Below are 25,582 nucleotides of genomic sequence, written 5' to 3'. Positions count from 1 at the left end.
TTGTAATCTCATTTTGTAAAATCAAAACTCCTAGCTCAGTTTCCTGCTCAAAGCAAGTGGACTGTTTTACAATCATACTTGTGCATTTGAGAATTCTTTATGCTTGTTCTGAACATTCTGATTTAGATAATACACTATCATAGAAACTCTTCTGGGGGTGTATGGATGTAACTAATCCTTTCAAATGCCAACTAATTAAAAATATTTAGCAATATGTGGCTTCCTATGTATAAACATAAGATGTTCTTTTAGAGTATTACATTATATATGCTTCAAACACTAAAATTATTTGATAGAGAAAAATAAGAATCTCACTTTACCCCATTCCTAGGCAGAATTACTCTGGTTTTTAAAAGCTTATATAAATTGGTTACACATGCTTAATTTTTTTTTAAATGTTTATATTCAAGGTCATTGATAGACTAATCAAATTATTTTCAGTTTTAAAACCAATCTTTGTATAATTAATTCCAGCTTTATAATAAGGTAAATAAAATATTTTAGTCCCTTAAGAAAACAAAGATATTCAAATAAAGATATTCAGATAAACAATTTTCAAGGAAGAAAAGCACTGGTGATATATAACGCACAAATGACTTGATCTATTGTGTTCATACAGTAAATTACAATGAAAGAACTAATCATAAACTTACATTTAGGTAATTTACTATTTTAAATGCTATATAAATTTACATTTTTTCTCTTCAATTTTACTCTTTACATGTTCTTTGCTTTCCTTTTGCAGACTATCCGCAAAATGGAAATTTCTATTTTTGACTAACATTTCTGCCTGTTTCAACCCACTCTGTGCACTACACTATCAGTTGCTTTTCCATGTGATTATTGTGTAAAGACAGATATTCTAAAGTTTCTCTTTTTAAAGAAGGTATAACATGAAGCTGCTTATTTCTCTTCCAGGCAGCACATTCTGCAATGAAGACATACCTAATTACCATGTTTTCAACAGATACAAATACAGCACAATTAAAATTCTACTCCATGTTGCAAATTCAGCTACTCAGTTCTGCAAGTTATCCTATTAGGACTGGGTCAAGAAGTTTGGAAAAGATTAAGCCCTTAGATAGTAACAGTCATTGGGAAAATGACCTTAGGCGTCCACTGAACCTCAGAGTCCTGTAACTTCTGCCATAAATAAACACTTCGTTCAATCTGGTCATCACACACAATTCACTGTCAAGAGTTGACTCTAAGCCACATGGTCATTCACCATTTTTTTCCACTGAGAAGCAATACAACTTTGGGGACTGTAATGATCTCTGTTGTCTGCTTATCCTAAATCTATTTCTCCCTTTCTCCTTTCTAACGGAACTTTGGTTGTGTTCAGGAATGCGATTCAGCTTCGAGGGATGAATTCACTACTAGGTTTATACTGGTTTATGGGTCCCTGTCCCTGTCCACTGTTATTAGTCCAAGAATGGCCCCAACACCCTGAGAGGACATATTCTATGCTTGGGGAGATGACTCACTCCTTTCACTTGAATGTGATCAAGAAAGCACTAGGATTTTGAGCCCTGCAGTTACCTTCTGGATAAGCTGACTTGTGGATGATGTGGCAGAAGGATCAGAAAGATAGCAGCGCTTTGATAACACCGTTAGGCTGTGGAATCAGTAATCCCCGAAGCTGCCCAACTATAGAACCAGGTAAGACAGTGTATTCCCTCAAGGTTTGAACTGGTCTGAACTGATTTTTCTACTAAATGCAGCTGAAAGCATCTTAATAGGTACATTACATAAATCAAACTTCAGAGCAGCTGTGGAATATCCACTGTACTATTTATCACAAGTGTAAGATTTAGCAGTTAATATCACTCTAGGCAGCTTTGACAATTTTACTACAATTAAGTGATTTGCTCAGACTTGTTACTAGTGTGAAATGAGTTGGTACAAACATTTAGAGAAATAAAAAACAGAGAAATACAAAATTAAAATGATAACATTACTTCTTACTCATCAGTGAACAAGTACTCTTCTTTGAGGGCATAGCTCAAAAGAGTGTTATTAAATATTTGTTGAATAGATTGAACAAATAGTCCATCACATGAAAAACATCCTTTATTGCTCCCTGTTTAGAAAGAGCTACTCTAGAATAGCAATATCGAATAATAGAAACACATACTTTTGAGTAATTTACAATTTACTTTGCAAGACAAAGGATTAAAGGTAGTAATTGGACACAAGAGTACGCAGTCTTCAGAATCTACCTGCTTAAAATTTAAAATGAATGAGTTAAAATGAGGCATTAATAACTGGAAAATTTCACTAGATTTAGTAAATCCACTGACCACTACCAATTTTTACTGACTAATGTTAGTTAAAATACAGTGTAATAAAAGTAAATGAGGACTGAACTCCCAGGTACTGCAAAGTCCTGTACAGTATTTAAGAATTTTTTATTATTAATAAATATATGTGATTTTTGTTTCTTATTTTAGTAGAATATTGACTTTGGAAAAGGAATTAAAGATGTAGGAAATGAACAGCTAGTGACACAGATGGTGTCAAATAACAGGATCTGCTTTTCTGGACCCTGACTTTTAACACTAGAATGATCAGCTCTTGGAAATGGAAAAACTTAGGCTTTTCAGAACATTTGAAACACACACACACACACAAATTGGGCAAGAAACATGAAGAATTAAACAGCTTTTATACTAAAATGTGGGGTGAGAATAATAACTGATATTATGAAGAACAGAGAGTATGACTGAAAGGAGAAAAAGGCACAAAGGAAGTGGATGACATTTATCAGCAGTCTTAGAGAAGGGGTTTCTCTGACTGGAAGAATGTTCAAATAGTTGATTCCTAAAATCCAGTGTTCTAAAATTAGAATTATTTCATTAAAAAATATAACCACTTAGTTTACATTGCGGTAAGGAGTAGAGAGAACAAAAACAATAAAATCACACTTCCAAAGAGATTAAGACTTATTACCAAAAACCATTCTTCACTTCTACTTTATATTCTAAAGTTTTCTTTAATGCCTCCCTCCAGACAAACAGGCAGAATGTTCCTGGAGATCCTGGTAGAATGTCACCTCCTCTATTGCTCCCAGCCCAAGAGAATGTAGCAGAACAAACACAAGGGCAGTTGAACCCTCCAGTTTTTGAAGCTTTGTAAATTTGCTTGCAGTGTATAATTAAATTTCACATTCAAATGATGATCTATAATGGGTACTGTTTCCTGTCCACAGAGAACAACATATAAAGAAGCTGAAGGCTTTCCTTTCAACAGACCCAATGGACTGACTACACAATGAAAACAGTAGCACTTATAACCCCACTGTTGGAATTGCCACTAAGAATTTTATTTTTATCATGGATCGAACTGGTGTCAAATGTATATTTTAACATAAACAAAAAATTTATGATGTCAAGGAAAGAGAGTCCAGGTCACTGCTCTGACTCTTTTAAGTGGAAAAACAAGAGCAAAAATAAAGAACAACATAAGAATGTGCAAATGTGATGGAACAGTGAAGGGTGAGCATTGCTATTTAATGAGAAGTCAAAATGACTGCCCCCTAAAAGTCAGTGTTCTTAACTCCCATGCCATGCAACCCTTATTGAGAGATCCACAAAAATTTCTCAAGGTTATAAAAATACTAATAAGGCTCATACACAACTGTATACAGACTTTCCTTGACTTCTAGTGAGGTTATGGCACAATAAACCCCAACATAAATGGAAAACACCGAAGCCAAAAATGTACAGAATACACCAAACCTACCAAACATCACAGTTTCAGGCTCATCTACCTTAAAAGTGCTCAGAACACTGACATTAGCCCACAATTGGGCTCAGTCATCTAACACAGGGCCTAAGTTATAACAAAGTGTCAAATGTCTCATGTAATTTAGTGACTACAGTACTGAAAGTGAAAACCAGAATGGTTTTGGGCTGATTCCTCTGTGTTCATGTGGCTGAAAGGGAGCTGAGGCTGCTGCCACTGCCCATCATCTCCAGAGAAGATCTGCATTATCACCAGCCAGGAACAGATCCAAGCTGAAAGTTAGATGTACATTTCTACTAAAAGCATGTCACTTTCAAACCATTGTAAAGTCAAAAAATCCTAAGTTGAACCATCGTTAAGTCGGGGAACATCCATACTCAGAGCTTTAGAAAGTCAAGGGGAAACTAGCTAGGTTGGGGGAAAGAGTCTTGAAGAAAGAAGACAATAGTCCCATGCACAGGAGAGGGTAGAGGATAGTCAGGGTAGGGAGAAGACAAACCTCAGGGACAGCACATGGTCTGGATGAGAACATGCATGGGAGCTTGAAGGACCATGAGGACAGTGTGATTCCAGAGCTTACTCAGCAAATGGAGAGACAGTCAGACCAGTTATGAGATCCTAATAGTAACTTCAGATATTAAATAACAAGAACTGGGGTTGGATTGGGTAGAAGGAGTGAAATTATGAGATTTCATGTGGAAAAATTAAGAAAATTTGGTAATGGAGTGATTACACAGTGAGATGATAATTCTAAGTTTCTGTGCTGGAGGTACTAATGAGAAAAACCTCATCACTATCATCCATCTATATGTGTGAGATGCTAAGCATGTAAATGCAGTTTCTTCCTTTCCTCTGGCTTTGCCGAGCATCATTACTCACCTGGATTATTACATTACTGTCCTAGAACCAATCTTGCCACCAACACTGCTATTTATTGGCCCATCCCCAATAACCCACCCTTGATTCTACAGCCCCAACAGTCATATTCTTTCACTTGAAACTCTTCAAATGCTCTTTAAGGTCCTTTGTATAAACAAAAATTATTTAAACAAGACTGTCTGCAAGCTGTTCTCTGCATATGTTTTACATCTCACTCCTCACCAGGCTCTCAACTGCACACATCAACCTCAATAGGATAATGGTGGTCCAGAGATGGTTCCCCCTTCCTAAGCTCCAGACACACCCTGATGAAGACCACTCAAGCAGGATTACTCATCTCAACTCATACCTCTTGTGAGAAGCTTCTCCCCACCCTCCCCGCTTCCACACGGGCTGAGTGGGTGCCCCATGCTTTGGCGCCATGGTAACCTGTGCATTACAATGGCCCTTAACCATTAACCACACTGCTTCCCAAGAGTTGGTTTGCCCAGTGGGTTGAACCACTCTTAGCCCCTATGGAACTTACAGCCTAAATATCAGATTTTAGGTCCCATGACTCATTAATACTTTATTGCAGTTTTAGTGTAACGGATTTTCCCATTAGGAAGTTTGTTTAGTATTCTAGAAAACTTGCAGGACTGCAAATCACAAGGCATGCATTCTGATTTAATTCGTAAGTACTATCTTAGTCAAATATTTACATACTTTTTTCTTATCAGAAAATGCTTCAAATGAGGAATCTATAATTCAGACACTTCAGATGTGACTTTTTGTCACACTTTTAGCTTACCTTACTTTTCACCTAAAAAAAGAAATATAAGGAATTGACAGCTTTGGTTGTGTCACATGGTTATACTTCTATTGCATTCAGAAATGTCCTAAAATTATCCAAAGCTCCTTTTCTTAAACTGCAAGTGATACTTAAGTATACAAATTGTCATAAGAGGATTAGACAGGTTATCCTTATTCCCAGCACTTCAGAATAAATATTTTTTAATAGATCAACATCCAATTATCCAAAGAGATAGATTAACCAAATGGTAAATCCTTTATAAGGTACTTCAACTCTGAAAACCATATACTGAATTCTTCCACTATAGATTTATGGTAATCTGATGGAGTTTCTTAAGATAACTACCTAATTTACATAATTTTTGCTCAAATAGGTAGTGACAAAATATGACTAGAAATGTAGAGGATGCTAAGAGTAGAAAAATCTGAGATACTCGTGTAATCTGCTATTTTGAAGCTAACAAAATAAATGAAAATTAATCTTGAAGCTCTCAGATTAGCTAACTTCCTAACATAAATTCAGTTTCTTCAAATCTCATACTGCTAACCTAAGTTACGGATACTTTACAGCAATGCTTTTTTTTCCTCATCTCCTGTTAAGAGTACTATAAGAAAGCAGGCAAGCTCCTCAAATGCAATCTGTCTCTATGTTTTCAAGGAATACCGTTCTCACATTTAAAATTGTAAACTGGATAGACCTTAAAATCAAGAGTACAATAAATAGGACAGTCTTTGGTTTTGTTGTGTATCACCTCCTTGACCCCGACAAAAAGCTGTTCTTGAATTGATAGCAAGGCTGACGACTTGACGACTTTTAATAGAGGGTAAAAAGGGGGTGGGGGGTATACTCTATATTTTCAAAAATAAAACAAGTCAATGTTATGTAGCATCCATGTTCTTGGTTTCAACAGAAGCTGATTTATGACGGGGGCTGTAGGAGCCTCTCACTGAGAGCCAGGCGGGAAGTATGATTTGCATAGAAGAGGGAGCAGATTGTAGATGCCCTGACCTGTCAAACACAGGTAGGGCCTCGGAGATAATGGGTCCCAGAATACAAAGCTCCATCTTGATCCAGACAGACACAGACAACGTGGAGAGGCCAGATGGATTAAATGAGAGACAAAAACGCCGACTTCTGCCATCTCCACAGGAAGCACATAAGTGTTACAGAAGATGACAGATACCAGATACCACATGGATCCCGCCCGGGTCTCTTGGCCCCCATTGTTGTGTGCATGCCACGAGTGCAGCGCTGCTGAGAAGAGGCAAGCCTGCTCCAAGCCTGAAAGAGCGTCACCAGGGAGGAGCTTGACCCAGCTGACAAGAACAATCAAGTTCGCTCTCAACGTGTGTGACTCCCGCCTGTAAAGAGGGAAAGGACTGCATGGGACAGACATAGGCTGAGCGGGACAGGTTATGCCCGCACCCACCCCCCCATGCTTCCAGGGTGTACAGACGGCATCCTCACAGGACGGCCGTCTAACAGAGACCGTCAGCTCGGACAGGGTCCTCTTTCAGAGCACTGCACAACAGTGACACGGCGGCCATAACTGAGGCCCCTGAGTCCCACCTCCATACAAGAAAGGACCTCAGCCACAGGGTCCCACAAAGCACGAGGCCATCAGGGCTCAGACATGTAGCCAGGGATAACGCCCACACAGCAAGGATGCAGGGCGAGGCTGCACAGTGAGGGATGCGCAGTGAGGGCATGAGCACAGACACGAATGCAGACTGAGAAAGTGAGTATGCAGAACATGTCTCGAGAGTCCACTCTGAAAAGGGTGGGGTTTAGGAAACTAGAGGAGGGAGCCAAACAGACTCCTTTCTCACACCTGTACCTAGTCATAAGGAAAGGCAACAGTCTCATAACCACCAGCAGAAACACCAGCCTTGGCAGATCTTTTCTTAGAGAAGACCAAAGGGTTTGCTGAGGCGCGGAGGTCTTGGACACCCAGGTCCAGAGTGGGATACAAGCAGGAGGAGTGAAACGTCAAGGCCACCCCGTGTGCTGCTGCTGAAGCTCACTGTGTCTGGGCGTGTGTCTCTCATACACGCAGTGGTGCTAGTCAAGCAGGAGCCCATTCACAGATGTGACAGTCACTGACTCCGATGCTTGGCCGAGCTCTGAGCCTGGCTACGTAGGAATAAGACGTGGTGGCATCTTTCCTCGTGGATTTTACAGATGGTGAGAGAAGCAGGAAGGCAGGACTGAGGTCGGTAGGTAAGTGGAGGAGGACACAGAGTCATGGAAAGTTAAAACTGGAAAGGAACTCAGAAACGGAACCATCTAAACCAGAGCTTTTCCAGCTTTCTCTGGCAAACTGTGAACCGCCCTTTTTTAAACTTAAAATTGACAAAGAATCACAAAGTACGAAGAGGGATTTAAAAACCCCACCACTAGGAGTTCCCTGGTGGTCCAGTGGCTAGGCCTTGGTATGTTCACTGCCAAGGGCCCAGGTTCAGTCCCTGCTGGGGAACTAAGATCCCACAAGCCTCATGGGAATAAATAACCCCCCCCCCCCAAGACTGCTGCAGTGACAGCGGGTGCGGGTGGAATCTGGTGGCCTTGATAGAGACCACCCGCTCAGCCTCCCACAAGTTTGCCGACTCTCGCAAACCACCGAGTCTCCCCTCCTCACTAGACACTGAGACAATCTGAGCATTAATGGCCTCGGCATCCTAAGCTTCAGTCTCACAACTGAAGGAATTAAAGGAAACGAATTTTAAGCAACTTGACCCAAATTCCAAGTGGGTGAGAAGGATGTGGAGGGACCCCAGGCCAGTGCTCACATCACTTTAGTTGTGTAGTTTTGACAACCTGCACTGCAGACATTTGAAATATACAACAGGTGCTTTTCTCTGGCCACATCCAGAGTTCACCAGACTGGTCTGGGAGAAAACACCATCAAGTCAGGACTCTGTGGAAACCCAGCACTTTGTGGTTGCAGGTGCATGTCTCAGGGTGTGTCTCCCAGTTCTTATCTAGAACTTCCCCTCCGGTTCACACTTTGTAGTTCATCTGCTTACTTGGTTTTGTCTTGATGATAGTTGAGTACAAAAGTTTTAATATGAAATACTTAAATCAGTTATTTCCAGTTAAAACCGGAAGCTAAGTTTATGTCAGGGACAAATTTAGACATTCACACAGTGGGAAGCTCTGGAGGCTACAGAATTAAGAACATGCCTGGTACTGATCGCTATTCCATCCCCTGCTGCATTTGAAATACGTGGTATATGTGAGAAAATTGCATTCTATGAAGGAATTTAAATAACATGTGAACCAGGACAAGAAAAAAGCTCAGGAGCAAAAACTCTATTTGTTAAAAAAGCAAATACTGAGGTGCCAGAGCACTGGATCTCTTATTAAATGTGCACCCAGCACAGAGGCAAGATCTCTAAGTGATAGAGGGTCCCCACTCTAGAAAGGCAACACAAGTTACACTGGGTGAGACTGGCAAGGAGCCCCTGAGAGGCCAGGAAAAACCTGAGAGGGTTGGAAGCTCATATGACTCAGGAGCTTGGAGACCAGGCTTGGCAGCAAAAATAGGAAATATGTTCTTCATCTGGCAAGAATGAGCTGCATATATTTGAAATCACTGGCTGGATGGAGTGAAAAGCTGTCCAGATTTAAACTAAGAATTAGGTGGGGGGTGGGGAGAATGCAGCGCTCCTCTACTAAGTTTTGCTTTGCATGTTACATTATAGCAGAAATATTCATCTTCCCAAACACATTATAACTGTCATCGTTTACAATCCACCTAAATGATCTCTGCTTTAACTTTGGGTAGGGGTGCCTCCTGCTTTTCTTTATCCTTTCTTTCTTTCTTCTTCTATCTTTTCCCAAGTGTTTCTTACAATGGTTAGCTGGGTAGAGTTACTTTAAGTTAAAACACTAAAATATGAATCAGTAGTTACAAACAATATAAGCTAATCAACAGTGTTTTCTATTAGAACTCAAGTTCATTCTCTTCTAAATAAATACAATACTGAGATTCCTTCTTATGTTTAAACTGAATGGGTATTTTTAAACTCATTTATAAATGTTTAACTTCAACATCTCCCTGAAGCATACGTTTATATGTATTTATAAACGTTACTTTTTTCTCACTCTATCAATACTATGGAAAACACATTGCTCATTCACAGTAACCTTTAACTTTCAATAATCTTGGCTTAAAATATTTGGCAATTTGGAAATACACATACATAAACATATCTTGCTAGCCTAGTTCAAGGAAAGAGTAATTCATAAAAACAAAACAAAAATATGTTATCAAAATCACAGATGATTACACATATTCATTTGAGATATATTACAGATATACTGTACAGCAGTGGTTTTCAAATATTTTGGTCTCAGGATACCTTTATACTCCTAAAATTTATTAAGGGCTCAAAATTTTTCTGTGGATTCTATCAATCAATATTTACTGAACTAAAACTGAGAAAGTTTAAAAATACAAATTACTTCTTAAAAAATAATGGATTTCATGTTAGCAGAAATTACATTAAAAAAAAAAGACACCTGTATTTTCCAAAAACAATTATTGAGAAGAATGGAAAATCTCTTTAATATCTAGTTGAAAAGATTCTTCTATCTGCTCTGCATTTAGTCTCTTGCAATATCACATGACATGTTGCCTCTAGAAAAACTAACTGTACATTTGTGAGAAAATTAGAGTAAAAATGGTAAATAACATCTTCTTCATATTATGAAAATAGTTTAGACCTCCTAGATCCCTCTGAAGGGAAGCTGAGGTCCCCAAGGGTTCCCTGAAGCACACTTTAAGAACTGTTTCCCTATAGAGATGCTTGTCATGGCTATTCCTTCAGACATTGTACACTTACACGTCTCCATGCCTTCGTCGTCATCATCCACTGCAGGTTTATCATAGGACTTGTCAATGGCAGCTCTGAAGCTCTCATTGCAGCCCCTTCCTCGGATTATCCGTGGTCTAGGGCGATGGAAAGGAATGTCCCCATTCAAAGTCACCTCGGCAACTGCTGTCTGCAGACTCTCTAAAGAGCTCGACTTCTTCAGACCCAGGGAAGGCCCCACATCTCTGCTGGGGGAACCTTGGAAGTTGGCAAAAACAAAATGTTAGAATGAGTGGTGAAAATTACATGGCTGAGTATCTATGAATTGTAGAAACTATCAGGGACAAATTATTTGCTTAGTGTCAACTTCTGGAACGTGGGTGGCAAGATATAAAAAGTAAAGTGACGGTTAACTAATTTTAACTTTTCCTAAATGTGTATTAAAGTTGGTCTATTTTCTCTATTCTCATTAGGAAACATTTCAAGCTATTAGTTTCCATTTTTAGCTCAACAGATAAAACCTTTGTCAAATCATTTGCTTCAAGTTATGTTAATAATCTAAAAAACCAGAATAACCCAGAAAATCATTCTGCAAAGCAGGATGATGAAAAGGCTAAGGGAAGCAACTAAGAGTACACTTTGTAATTTAGCTGAAAACATTTTTTAGCAGGTTACAATTATTTACAATGGAAGTGAAACTTTTATCTCAGTAAGTTTCATCAAGTCGTCCTCACATGGCACAGGTTCAGATAACTCAGCAAGTGAGAAAAGCACAAGACACCACATGTCGCCAACAGGGTACCCTAGCACCAGGTAGAAACCTCTTTCTGGAAAATGGTGGTTCTCTGGGAAGAGCAATACAAGATGTGAATAAAAATAAACTACATAAGGACTTATCAAGAGAGAGAGAAGTAAAGGGGGAAAGATGCCAGAACTGCATCTGAAGACTTATGCCTCCAGGTCAGCAAAGAGAAACAGGTGATGAACAGAAGGAAGAAGACATCACAATTACCAAGAAATTTTCAGTAGAGAATTCAGAGCACTAAAATTGTGGCTTGGTGACTTGAGGATCTAGGAAGACTAAGATTGTAACCAAGCTTTAGAAGGCAATCTAAATGGATTTCTGTAACCAGGTAAGACAACTTCATCGATGATTGCCTGACCTGGCACTCAGATGAGTTTAGCCTCGAGATAACTGAAATACCAGCAATCACCAGCTGGGCAATCCAGATTACAGAACTAGTTCTTCACTTACACTGTTAACAAGGCAGGTACAAAGAAATAAAAAAGGCAGGGGGTAGGAGAGGCAAGACTGGATATCTTATCTCTACATGGGGCCATCAGCCCATATGTGGATCAATAATTAAGGAGTAACCTTGATATGTTTTCACATAGAAGACAAATAGTTCTGACATGGTCATTCCATGGCTCAGAGTATAGAACAGAATAAAAATTAAATTTGGAGAGTCAAAATAAGAATTATTTTTTTAAGATTCATTTACATGACATCTTTCACATAATCTTCACAATGGGGTAGCAGTTTTAAGTTAGAACAAGTATGTTAAAAATGTAACATAGGCAGAAAGGCAGACAGATGATTCTAATGAAGAAAAAATATTCCATAAATTAGAGTGCTTGAGAGAAAAAGATGATTTATTTAACTTTCTCCATGCAGGTTTGTCTATATTTGATTATTTCATGACAAAAATTCACAAGGAATATTTCTTGCCAGGATGATCAATCTTACTTTTTCTCTTGATAGCACTATAACGTTTGACAAGTTCATGTTTTAAATATCCATAAAAGTCATGTCACAGGAAAGAAAATGATTTTGTTCCAAAGAGCTAAAGAAAAAGTAAGAGATTAAAGAGTCAAAGAGAATGGAAAAAGATGATTCCTGGGCAGGGACATTTACCTTTACATTTTCAAGAATTAGCATTGGGAAGATCTTTTCCTGAATAAATCATGCCTATTAATTTTCATAACTTACTAGCTACATTTAGGTCTTATAAACATTTATATGGCAAACATTTGGTGTTTTCTTGGATTCATAAAGGACATATGTATGTATGTGTGTGTAATTATGTGTGTGTTTATATATATACACACATTATATCTATGTATATATCTCCAATATAGATATGTATGTATATATGCTCCCAGTAAAGATTAGCATTAAAACATAATTTATATATAAAAAATTAGCTGAGATTTGACTTAATATACTCAGCACCCTAAAAACTTTTAACAGTTAATTTCAGAAGTGGCATGAGCATTCAAATAAATGTACATATACATATTACACACATATAAATATTGATACATATATATCTGTATATATGTATTTATGAAGAAATATAAACACAAAGCAAATCTAGGATGAAAAAAAATAGTGAAATTGTAACAAAACAAGCAATAGATTATATTGTAGGAATCATTGGAAGCTTACCTAACTACTCTCTAATTCTTAACACCATAGTACAACATTTTGGCAAAATGTTGATACTTAAATAGGGTGAGTATTGGGTATAAGCGGAGAAGGCAATGGCACCCCACTCCAGTACTCTTGCCTGGAAAATCCCATGGATGGAGGAGCCTGGTAGGCTACAGTCCATGGGGTCGCTAAGAGTCGGACACGACTGAGCGACTTCACTTTCACTTTCCCCTTTCACGCACTGGAGAAGGAAATGGCAACCCACTCCAGTATTCTTGCCTGGAGAATCCCAGGGACGGTGGAGCCTGGTGGGCTGCCGTCTATGGGGTCGCACAGAGATGGACACGACTGAAGCGACTTAGCAGCAGTAGCAGTTAGCATTGGGTATAAGAGAGATTAATAAACTACAGTCTATTTATACATAGTTGAAATTTTTCATAATATTTATTATTTGTGTGTCTATAACAGGGATCAGCAAACTATGGGTCAAATCTGGAAATTTTCACTAGAACACAGCCATGGGTCCATTTGTTTCCATATTCTCCATGGCTGCCTTCACATTACAACAGAATTAAGCAATTGTTCCACAGGCTGTCTGGTTTGAAAGATCTACAATATTTACTCCCTGGTTCTTTACAGAAAGAGCTTGCTGACTCCTGGCTAAAACATAGAGTTCATTCATGTAAGGTGGTATATTCATCAAAGACACTTTAACAAAAGAGTTTGTTAAGATTGCTAAATGAAGGTCACTGAGATTTATAGCATCATAAACTTATCATAAAAGTTGAAAATGTCTTTCCCTTTACAAGGTATAGGCAAAAGATTAGTTTTATTTACACACACACAAAATCAATGTCTTTAATTTTTAAATAATATTTTGAAGCTCTTTACGTAAATCTATTAAGTCATTAGGACACTTCATTTATTTTTATATTCAAAGACTAAACTGTTAGAAACCCAGTTCTCTTATTCCCATTCTCTCTTTTCCTGTAGAAAATAAATTTACTACCAAACTATCAAACAGGATTACTAAATCCAAGAATAAAAGGGGAAATCATAATCTTACTATTTTCTTTAGGTCTCTTTTTCGACTCTTATCTTCTAATATCTCTCTTGCCAGAAAAAAAGAAGAGGATGTCTTTTGCAAGGGCAAGGGGAAATGGAATTCAATTTTCATTATGAAAGGCTTATGGCTAGACAGACAATCTACACTAAAATGCCACTGTGACTCTACTAAAAACCTTTGGACTAAACTGTAAAATCATGATAATCTTAGCAATTCAAGTGAAGTGAAGAAAGGAAAATAATAAAATCTGTTCACTGTCTAATATTGGAGGGTGGGAAGAATCCAGTGGAGATATTTTATTCATTGTAGATTTAAAATCAATAGACCAGCAAATACTTCTACCTCTATGTCATAGTTTTGGTCCTAAGTTTTTCCAGTTTAATTCAGTAAAACAGATCGCACATAATATTTTTAAAATGCTCTTTTTATCTAGGATCTAACCAACATTTTAAACACTATAAAAGCAGATGATTCAATTAGATGATAAAATCTGCCTACTCACCATAAAAGGTATTTAATGTTTTCAGTTGACATCTGGATATTATTATTATTTCTTAATCACAATAAATTGTTCTTTTCCTGTTAGTAACAGTGATTTGGTTAAATTAACTATTTTCTTCACTTTACCAATTGGCATATTATATAAAATCATGTTCTTTAACCTGAGGAGCTCAATTTGCTTTTTATAAACATTAAATTGGACAAGGGTTACTTCTTGAAAAGCACTGAGTACTATTAACTCCAAAAACTAATTACTAATTTACATATGTAAACTATCAAATAATGTTTTTCTTTAGCTCTGCTACAGAATTCCAATGAATTTTATGTTTGATAAAAGGAATAACTACTTAATAAGGGCTGAGGCTATTGTTAATTGCCTTGCACTACAGTTAATCCAGTGATTTATTGGTTGCAGTTTTTACAATCTATCTTTACAGAATGTGAAAACTCCAGGCATGTTCACAGTTATCTTTACATATGTATATGGGATACACACTTTTCAAGAAGCCTAAAACTAATTACTATTGCAGGTTAAAAAGGTGAATTGAAGCTAATTAGCGCTAAGTGGTGTAACTACATCATACTGGATCTACAATAATTAAAACTCTATCCCAAACCTATAATAATAAATCAAAATGCTCAACTGCACAAAGCACATGACTTTAATTACACATAAAGATTTTCCTCGGATGACTGTTGTAAGATAACATATAAAGTAAAATCCATGATGTAAAACCCAGGTCAACATAATCCATTATTTCTACAGAAGGATTTAGGCAGCACTTTAGCAGCAAGTTCTAAATAGTTAAAAACAAAAAAACAAAAAGCTTTTCAAGCACGTTCACAAAGTTAAGATACAGATGCAATATATAGCCTAATTCAATGCTATGTAACAAGGAACTAAAACCTGCATTAGAAAAAGAATTAAGGTTTTCTGAGTGACTAATGAGAGCTATATTGAACACTGTCCTTCAGTGAAAATATTTATATATGTGCTGTTATCCTCCTAACCAAAACCACCCTTTGACAATCATTTTTTGGATGTTAAGCTAAACGTCAGATAGATAACTTCGAAACTTAAAGAATCAACCCTAAGAGATCATGCTTTCAGAATTCTGATATTTTCTAAACTGTGACAAAACATTCCTACACAAATATAATTAAGAGAATCTGGGCTGTGTTAGCATTTCTGAAGAACTAAATTATATTTCCACTTAGTATATACTACACTGATAAATTTCTGCCCGAAGAAAATTTTCCTTTCCTTGTACAATTTGATTTCCTACAATGAAAACATCCATGGCAGCCTGGAATATTTATGTTTACAGCCATATGATTGGCAGCTCTATAATTATGATAAACTCCTTGGACCACAGTTACTATGGCAACAGTCTAAGTGTCCATTCTTACCTGCTTTCTGGTCATCCACTGTATTGAGTTTAGTCTCGTCAGCTACTGTTAAAAGGTAAATGTATAATGGTTAGCCCAGTTAGTCCCACAGCCCAACATGCTTCAACCATTCCCAGATCTTTCCAGTTAGGTGATAATTCTTAAATAATATTTCATGCAAATAATATGAAACATCAAGCAAACATAATCAAAAAAGGGGGAAAAGCTGTGTCTCCATGCAATGCCAGTCATCTTATTTCATGACACGTGTGTTACTGATATGTTAGCATATCATCATTAGCCAGGCAAGTCATCACCCAATTTTCGTTTATGCATGGGATAAATTAATGCTTTTAGTCTCAGAGTAAAAACAGCCACCAGACAACAGCGAAAATACGTTACAGTTGATTAAGAAAGGGTTTTCTAATCATTCAATCAGTGCATGTATATAATTAATTAATTTTTTGGTTTGTTTTGGTTTTTGGTGGATTTGGATTTAAAACAAGACACTACCTGATTGATATGTGATTGAACAACTAGGATTATTTTCCTTCTCTCATTTGCTTCCAAATACTTTCTACAATAAATATGCTCTCAAATTATGATTCCAATTAAAGGCCTTAATTATCAACACAGAAGAGTTTTCATTAAATAAACTTGAAAGGACAGTGATGGAAGGAAAATATCATGAAGTAACCAAACTCTAGACATGGATTGAGATAATGGTTTCTCTCCAAAACTTTTTCTTCTAGTTCAAGAATCCCCACAACCAACCAAGTCATAAGACCAATGAAATTGGTTTTAAACAGCTAAAGTGTTAAAACATTTCATTTTTTCAAATAAAGATACATGAACAGAGCATGATATGCACATGTGTTTGTTTCTTTTCTCATCAGAAAACATATATATTAACATATTGCACATGATGTAAACATGCCACTTAGGAGAAATGTAGTTATCTCAAACTTTGAGAAAAACTAATTTTTGCCAAATTGCCTCATTTCACATTTATTTTCTTTATTGCTCACAGTAAACAGACATGTGTTTGGGACCATCAGTTTTCATCCGAAAGCATCTAAACCTTATTTAGATAAAGATTCATGGAGATTGTACTCACTACCTAAATCCATGCTTTTTGATTTTCGCGTTTTAACGAAATCCAATTGACTGGCATCTGAAAATTGCTTTGTGCGTTTTTCTGACATACTCTGACGTCCAAATCCTTCTCGTTGAAAAGCAAGAACTGGATCGACGTCTGGACTCAAAGAGCTGGTGTGAAGAGGAAAGAGAAACAAAAACATTTACTGAAAATAGGAGACATGCCATTGAGCAAAGTTCATCTACACCTGTGTACATGAATGTGTGTATGTGTACGTTCCTCAGAAATATTTAAACTCAAGAGTACAAATATAGTCCATCAAAAAAACTGTGGTTGTGTAGGAGGCGATGGAAAAACAAGACATTAATTTACATTTAGAGCAATTCTTTCTCCATGTGAGAAAGATTGAATATTTGAGGAAAACCTTCATATATTAATACAAATACTGGCAACAAATAAGTGACTACATGCATTGCAACTGAATAGAAGTTTTAAAAAGGGTATGTTCTGTAGATTTGTGGTTGCCAAGGGGGAGAGGAGATGGAGGAAGGGTAGACTGGGAGTTTGGGTTTAGCAGATGCAAAATATTATTTATAGACTGGATAAACAACTAGGTCCTACTGTAGAGCACAGAGTGTGGCATGTTGTTTTATGAGGATGTAGTTTCACTGCAACACTTAATCAGCTGAGAAGAAATCAACTCAACAAGTCATAATTAGAACCTATTCAGATGGAGACATTGTGCTCTATATCAAAGTCAAGGTAATAAATAAGAAAAGATCTCTATTCCCTAAGAAAAATACCAAAGCAGAAGCAGAAAGCAGACATTGAGGATGAGTAGGAGAAAGAGTGAACAGTATTCCAGGATTTAGGCTAGATGGCATTGGATTCATGTGACACCAACACAGTAGCTCCAGCAGAGAAGATGAAGCACAGGGCAGATCAGTGGTGACAGGATACAGCATCAGGTGTTTTTGTGATGTAAGTGGCAGGGGAATCGGTCCTCCTTATAGAACCCTGGGAACAGTTTCAGAAGCACCACCAGGTGTTGTGAGCCAAGCTGCCAGAATGAACTGGTTTTTGTCTATGCTGAGCATATTGAATAAACAGAGAGCTCTCCCATCTGAGGGTGGAGCCACCTTGCATATGTGGTCAGAGAACGTCCCTCCACAGCTCACTGGACACAGTAGAATGTAGTGGCCCCTCCACCATGTCACCTTCCACTATACAAGCCTTCCTTATGCCTCTGTGGAAATCAGCTTCTCTAATCCCATATTGGCCCTATGAGAAAGACCATGCATATTAATAAAAAGGTAGTGATTTGGTTCGGATACACAGCAGAAATTTAGCTGCAATTCATGGTACATGAAATGACAGATGGCCTTACGAAAGACCTAAACCAAAAATTATGACAAGAAAGACATCAAGGCAGTGATTTCCATCAGATGACGTGGGTTGAATGCTTTGGGTCCCTATGTCTTCATTTCCAGGAAGAGAAGAATGGCCCCACTCACCAGTAAGGGCCAGTCAGGGCCACTAAGAGAATTCAAGGACCCAAGGTGAAGCCCTCTGTCAACTGCAAACCGCTACACAAGATGAGTTATTATCACCCAACAAATACTTGCTAACTCAAATTATCGATGTAATGCAAATTATGATAACAGAAATAGGGTCTTTAAAAACCAACCAAAGCCTTAAAAAGGAACTGAAAAATCCTTCTTCATCTTTTCCACCACATAGAGAGCAGGGTCCAAGGAGGAGGCAAGACAGGTGCCTGGAACTCAGGATATAAGACAGTTCTAATCTCAGGGTCCAGCAAGTTCAGGGGCCACATCTGAGTGAGACCTTACATCAGTACTACCCTGGCCACCTAGCTTGTCCACCCTCCCCCTAACCCAGAGACCACACAAAGAGCATCCCACAGTGACTAGGTGTTCAGTCCAAAGCAAAAACAACTTCTGTTATATCCCAATTCATGTTATTTTTTTGCATCCTATACAAAATCTTTGCATTTTTAATGTGCCATATTTCTCTTATAAAACTGAATAAATTTGATGTTCCAGGAAGAAGCAGGGTCATGTTCATCTTGAAGCCTCAAGTGCCCCTTCACATCCTACTCTGCTTGGACATATGTGTGTATATATGTATACACATACGTATGCATAGCTCTAGCATATATTATTTATATAAATATAGACTGCATATATTACTTATATAAATATATGTGTGTATATTAGGCTTATATAGTTGTATCTATAAGTAGTATCTAAGCTTACCATACTATGCTTATAATTTTCAGGGTACATATACCCCAGTTCGAAAACACAGCCCTAGAAGTGAAAATTTAAAATCCATATCATGAAAACTGTGATCGAATTTTGCAACAGCAAACATTAAATATTATATTTTTACTAAGAGTAATTCTTTTAAATGCTAGAAGTTGATCTCTCTAACCATTTTGCATATGCTCATCAACCCTTTTCCAAATCATGTGAAATACACTAAACCTGAACTCCAAGTAGGCATCAAATTTGTGGACAGAGCAAATCTGCAATATATTTTTAATAGAAATTATTGGTTAATGGTTTTTCAAAGGTGTGCAAATTGTTGTTGCTGAAAACTACATATTGCTGTATTTTTTAAACTAATTTTCTGTCCTCTGGAATTACATTGTCACTAAGATTAGACTATGCTGTTTTTACCTTTTTCACCTTAAAAACATTGTCTGTTATGTTTTCCTAAATCAATTCATGGATTGAATAAAAGTATATTCTGTCAATGAAGAAATGCAAAGTTTAGCCATCTGACATATTTAACCTTCCACAATTGTGCAGCGAACTGTAAACATACACAATTGAAAATGTCAAATGAGTTTGTGAGTTAATAAGCATCTTAAAATAACTAAATATTCTTAAACCATGACATAATTAATTCTGCCCTATCAATATACCTATTAAACTAATTTCAGACTCTAGAAACAATACACTAGCATACTTAGCAACTTAGTCTACAGGACTGACAGCTGACTCTTTAAAGAATGTAACCATATCCTGGCCCCCCCCCAAAGTTATTAAAATTCCAGTTATTAATCCTGCCTTATTGCCCTTTTGTTTTCATAACATTTACATCAAGGATTAGGGAGATATTGTCAGGCTGGAAAAGCTTACATTTTCTGCTGTGATTCAGAACAGCTGCCATTCTTGTTTGGATAACCCTTCATTCATATTCTTTTCCAACCCTTGCACATTCCCCATAGCAAAATCATACAAGTCCTCAGCATTTTATGAATCCCCTTAGGGATATTAATGCCACACTCCAGCCCTGTTCGTTATTCATTTATTTTCACCAATACAGAGCTTCTTAAGGCCCCAAACAGATCTATTCCTAAGGCTGTCTTCATAATTCCTCATCACAGCATCGACTTAAAGGCTTTTGTACCTATGATGAATATTGCAAATATCTAATCCTTACTTTGTCATCACTTTCACATTCAGAAAAAGGTATAAAATGCAGCAGTAAATGCGACAGCATCTGAGGATTTCAAGTGGTGGGTTTCTCCTTTAAATGGCAGTTCTTTCTCTATGCTGAACCAAAAAACTCATTCAAAGATAAGCTATTATCACGTGGACTTGAGTGTAGCTCAAAGCCACAACAATGAAATATCATTTTGCTGATAGATTCATAAAAGACCCCAGAGAAAGGGCAGTAAGAAAATTCGGGTATAATGCTTCACATGGTTTGTGTTAATTATCACTACAGCCGTCCATGGTCATCCCTAGGAGGGATGGTCCTTTTGCTTATTGATGTTTATAATTACTAGGTATGCAAATGAAGAGACACATCCTCATTTCTGTGCCCGCCCACTGACTCAATAATAACAAATACTTTCTTCTATTTTAAGAGATAGAGGAGAAAAAATAGGATTTGACCACCCCAGAAGTCATGATGTTAGACAAGTATAGGGATTTCCCTGGTGGTCCAGTGGATGCAGGAGGCGCAGGTTTGATCCTTGGCCAAGGAACTAAGATCCCACATGCAGCACCATGAGGCCAAAGTGATAATAATAATAAAAGAAGTAAGTACAAAGACTAGAACAGTCACAATACTCTAAAAAGAAAACCTTTAAAAGTCTCTTCTCCACTCCCAAAACATAACAACTATTCATTTGGCTAAAGTCATCTAACTGTTAAAAATTCTCAGTCACCATTAGGGATTTGCTTAGAATTTATTTATCGAATAGAAAAACAATTCATCAAATTAACACAGATCTAAAATAATTAAAGGGCTTCCCAAGGAGGCTCTAGTGGTATAGAACTTGACTGCCAATGCAGGAGACATAAGAGATGCAGGTTCAATCCCTGCATCAAGAAGATCCCCTGGAGGAGGGCATGGCAACCCACTCCTATATTCTTGCCTGGAAAATCCCATGGACAGAGGAGCCTGGCGGGCTATGGTTCATTGGGTCGCACAGAGTCGGACATGACTGAAGTGACTTAGTACTAAATAATTAAAAGTGAAACTTAACAAATGCGTAGGGTTTCAGAGTTAGTGAGAGTTTTCTTGTTGGTTTGGTTCAATTCCTAACCATAGACCTGGAAAAGCTAACACAATTGGGCAGGTTTATGAGGTTGAGGGAAATCTTTTGGAAATCTTTTGTTCAGAGTGATAATTATGAGTATTAAAATCATGAAAACAGAACTTAGCTATAAAAGACACCCATTTCACTGAGCTCAATGACAGAATATTTAAACATAAAATCAAGTGTGATTGCAATTACCCAATGATTTCCAGCCCTGGAGTGTTCTTACCAGTCTGCAGAGTCGCTGATGCCAACCTTGGCCCACGTGCCAGCGTCTGTCGTCACAAATCCTACATCATCATGGGAGCTGGAAGATGACTGGTCAGAGAGATGTGGTGGAAGCACTGGCAACCTGTCATCCTCAATAATGACAGTGTCATCCTGGGGCATATTCACCGTGGGGGACAGCTGGTATTTACCTGTCCAATGGAAAAACAAAAGAGACATTCTAGACATCCATCTAAGGGTGAGATGCATTAATATTAATACTGTGCTACTTCAGAAAAAGTGTGAATTTCCAAAATGTCTCAACCTGGTAGAACAAAATAGAATTAAGACAATTTATTTTTCATAAATGGATGTCCGTTGGAGACCTCTGGTCTATTCCTTCCTCTGATGCTATGGAGCTCTGGGTGTGGTATTCCATGTCTCCGGTTTTATGCTTCCTAAGGCCAGAGTTGATCTCTAGAATGACTTCTAACATGAAAATATCACATGGATTCTAAGTCATTCGAGTTGTTTGAAAATTTTACGAGGAAATTTGGAGGGAAGCCCTGCAGACTTACATCAGTCATTCACTCATTCACTCACTGGGCACCTACCAACTAGCAGATCTGTAAGAAAGACAATCTCTGTCTCTCAATGGCTCACAGCCTGCAGAAGGAGACAGACCAGATACAGTGGTAATTGACTGGTGCTGTGAGTGATGTCCCGCAAGTGCCCTGGCATTCACTAGTGTTGGTAGCTGAAGGCAGAGGATGCTGGAAATCATAGCAAAAGTCAACATCCGAGAGGGGTGTTGAATGATGACTATGATTTATTCTGCTAGAAGAAATGATGACATTCATTACAGACATCAGCAACAGCATCTTTAAATGCATGATGGAGAAAAGCCCACAGTGCACTCAGGTGACACTTCAGAGACACGTGCACACAGAATTGGGGCCTTGTGGGGAAACAGCAGGAGTGATCTTAAAGAGAAAAGGTTAGGATCTCACTGCCATGAGGTCTTTCAGGCCAAGACACAGGAGCTTGTGAATTCTGATTTATTCAATTAGGATATGGTGTTCTTGGTAAGAAAAGACCCAGAACTGTCTACATTGAAAAGTTTCTTTCAGGAAAATCTGCTCACGTTCATGGGTCAGCATGAGAGGTGTTTATCTTTCTTAGGATGAAATTGTAATTCAAGGGCCTGAATCCTTATAGATAAAGCTGGGGTCCAAATGCTGCCATCTTCCTGCCCCCAGACACCTACAGCTCTTCTGGCTTCCTCCTCAAACCCTGTGTCGTATTTCCTGAGTAAGAAATCATGGGTGAGGCTTCAGTTCACGTGAATATCTTGAGAAAGGCTGTCCTCAGAGAAACATTCATCACAGTGTGATGTGGTCACGCTGGTCTAGCTCTTCCAACAGAGCAAGGAAAATGGACACACTGCCTGTCACCTTACAGGAGGATGGAAACACCCTCATTGTAAGTCCAACATCCACATCTGTGAAATCAGCTCTCCTGGTTCCTATGCAAATAAACAGGACTGCTGCCCTTTCCAAATCCTGCCACTGTTGTAAAAGGGTACCTTTCTCCTCTATGATAAATTACTTTTAAAAACAGCACAACAGCAATGTGAAGACAGTTCATGACACTTTAATATCTGTCTTAAGATCTCATTTTTAAACATTCATAAGAGTGTGTACATAATAATTTTTGTTTTAACACCATTTTGGAAATTAGAGGATGGCATACATATAGACTTGAAGGATTTTAAATATATATTATTGTTCTAGACATTTAAACAAAGGAGCAGACACGAAGCTGATAGAGAGTTTTTCAGGACAACCCAAAGCACAATTGCTAGAAATTTCCAATGAATTCATTACTTAGCACCAACTACTCTATTACAAAAATACTATATGTTCACTGAAATCTCTCCTCAGCAAATTATCAAGAAAAATATCCAATTCTGATTTGAAATACATCCATTTTGACCAATTGTGAAAACTAGCAACTTCTTATGAATGTTCATAATAAAAATGGGAGTCGAATTTAATACTTCACTGTTTCCTTTTCCTGAATTCAAATGACTCATTTATGCCCACTCCAGTTTTAGGATATTAGTACAGAAAGACAGAAATCTATTCAATAAAATATCATTCATAAATAAGATTGGACATTGCAGCACTATTACCCAAAGAAATATTTCCTACTCAAGACATACTTCCCCACCCCCAAAAAATGTAGACAATGAAAAAACACAAGTTATCCCTAATAGCACACCACTGATGTGTCACAGCATTAAATGTCATGTCCTCACACAGGCAAAATTTATTGGAAGAAAATATTATGGTGTAATGATAGCAAACTAATTTCTGAACATAAAAATGAGAACTTGTATGCAATATATTCTGAGAGGCAGTCTAGCAAGCAATATGAAATACAGAATGGTTCTGCATGTGACAGTTTTTTTTCATGCTGTTTTGAGTAGAAATATTGTTCCTTAAGTGATCCAAAATTTTATACCTAAATAAACAGGACAAAATGTCCCTATTAACAGCAAAACAAGGACACAGCTTTTTTTCTCTCACCCATGATTCTGGAGGCTAATATTTCAAAAGACTTGAGAATACATATTTTTCCATCAATTTTCCACTTTGCAGCAATAACAAACTTGTCAGGAATATTGTTTTGGTATCCAACTTCAGGAATATATTGGGGGTAATAAATAAGTTATCAAACTACATATTCTACCAAACTCCACCTAGTTTGCAGGTACGCGGCACATCCTGAATGTGAACCCTTCGAGGGTTGACTTCAGAAGGCTTTGATCTGGTTTTTCAGTGAATGAACTTTCCTCTTTCCACAACTAGTTAAAAAACAAGCTAAGATTTAAACTGTAGCACAGTGAAACAATGCAATACTGAATGACTTTACCAAACATTTATTCATTGGTACATTCACATAGAAGGCAGCACCATGCATGACACTAGAAACCAATGAAAATTTTGCCAGTGATTTGACTTACAATAAAAAACAACATTAATGTTCCATTTCTCTATGTTTAATTTCTAACAAGTTCAAACTACTCTGAACAAAATTATTTTTGAAACTCACCACAAGTACATGAATAATAAAAACTACTGAATTACATTTGAAAATGGAGTCAACAGATTTCAGTTGTGCTTTCAACAGAAAAATTCTTCAGATAAAAAATGTTGGAAAACATGTTAAGGCTCCATGCTCCCAAATGTCAGCTTGTGATGGTGTCCTATGAAGTGCACGTGTTGGTGAAATTAGCTGCACCTATTACTGCTATTTGTTATTAGTAGTAGTAGTTAAGACAGTCCAGGATTTGTAAAATACTTTTAAGGCTTTTAAAAGGAAGAAATCCTACATAGACTCCATACAGATTTCTCTTTGATGAGTGTCCAAGATCACTCCTTGAAAATCCATGATAGTGGAGAGTCAGCCAATACGGAAGATTCCTGGAGAACTCTTGCCTTTGTTTGCAAGTCTGGCTGACCTCACCAAAAGCTAAGGAGATGAATCAGGTTCCAATAACACGAGATTCATGACTCAGAAAAATATACATCATAATTTTGGTTCAGAAACATGGAATTCTGGGGCTTCAGACCTGTCACTTAATTTCCTTAGCCCACAATTCCCCTGAACAGATGTTAAGTAGGCTGGGGCACATGGTTTGTAAGGTGGTTTCCTCTGAAACAACTTATTTGATTTAAATCACAGTGGTGGCCAGAATGGAAGATTCTGTAGACTGTCTAATGCCGGTTGCTTGAAAATGTGGATACTTAAAAATGGATGTTAATAAAGGTTAAATATCACTAACACTTACTGTGTGATCCCATTAGTCCCCAGAGAAGGCTATTTTTAGAAAGAGGAAATAGCCAAGAACAAAATAAAACTAAAATCATCATGGGATCTTGGGGCTTAGCTCTTTTATCTGTTAAGTGGGAAAGTGTGGCTGGTGACATCTGACATGTTTCCAACTCTAGAATCTCTCCCTTTTTTGGTCTGTTATTTTGGAAGCTTCTCTCCTGGGTTATGTTC

At 37.5% G+C, this 25,582-nt stretch overlaps 1 protein-coding gene across 30 annotated transcripts in view; it reads right to left on the bottom strand.

Moving 5' to 3' along the window:
* PARD3 (par-3 family cell polarity regulator) overlaps positions 1-25,582 on the bottom strand; it is a 598,386-nt gene that overhangs the window by 185,591 nt on the left and 387,213 nt on the right. For 8 of the 30 annotated variants that reach the window (XM_081554371.1, XM_081554384.1, XM_081554372.1 and 5 more), the window contains 4 exons: positions 21,534-21,723; positions 16,744-16,895; positions 15,648-15,692; positions 10,267-10,494 (listed from right to left, as the gene is read on the bottom strand). In XM_081554371.1, the coding sequence (XP_081410497.1) occupies positions 10,267-10,494; positions 15,648-15,692; positions 16,744-16,895; positions 21,534-21,723 (615 nt within the window). Of the gene's footprint in view, positions 1-10,266; positions 10,495-15,647; positions 15,693-16,743; positions 16,896-19,001; positions 19,056-21,533; positions 21,724-25,582 lie in introns of all 30 variants that reach the window. The other 22 variants (XM_081554381.1, XM_081554383.1, XM_081554385.1 and 19 more) reach the window with 7 other exon arrangements.

Source organism: Giraffa tippelskirchi, chromosome 13 (assembly GCF_054371585.1).
Source record: "Giraffa tippelskirchi isolate mGirTip1 chromosome 13, T2T-mGirTip1v1.2.pri, whole genome shotgun sequence".
Classification (NCBI taxonomy): domain Eukaryota; kingdom Metazoa; phylum Chordata; class Mammalia; order Artiodactyla; family Giraffidae; genus Giraffa; species Giraffa tippelskirchi.
The sequence above is the reverse complement of the archived record's forward strand: the minus strand, read 5'-3'. Positions and strand labels throughout refer to the sequence as shown.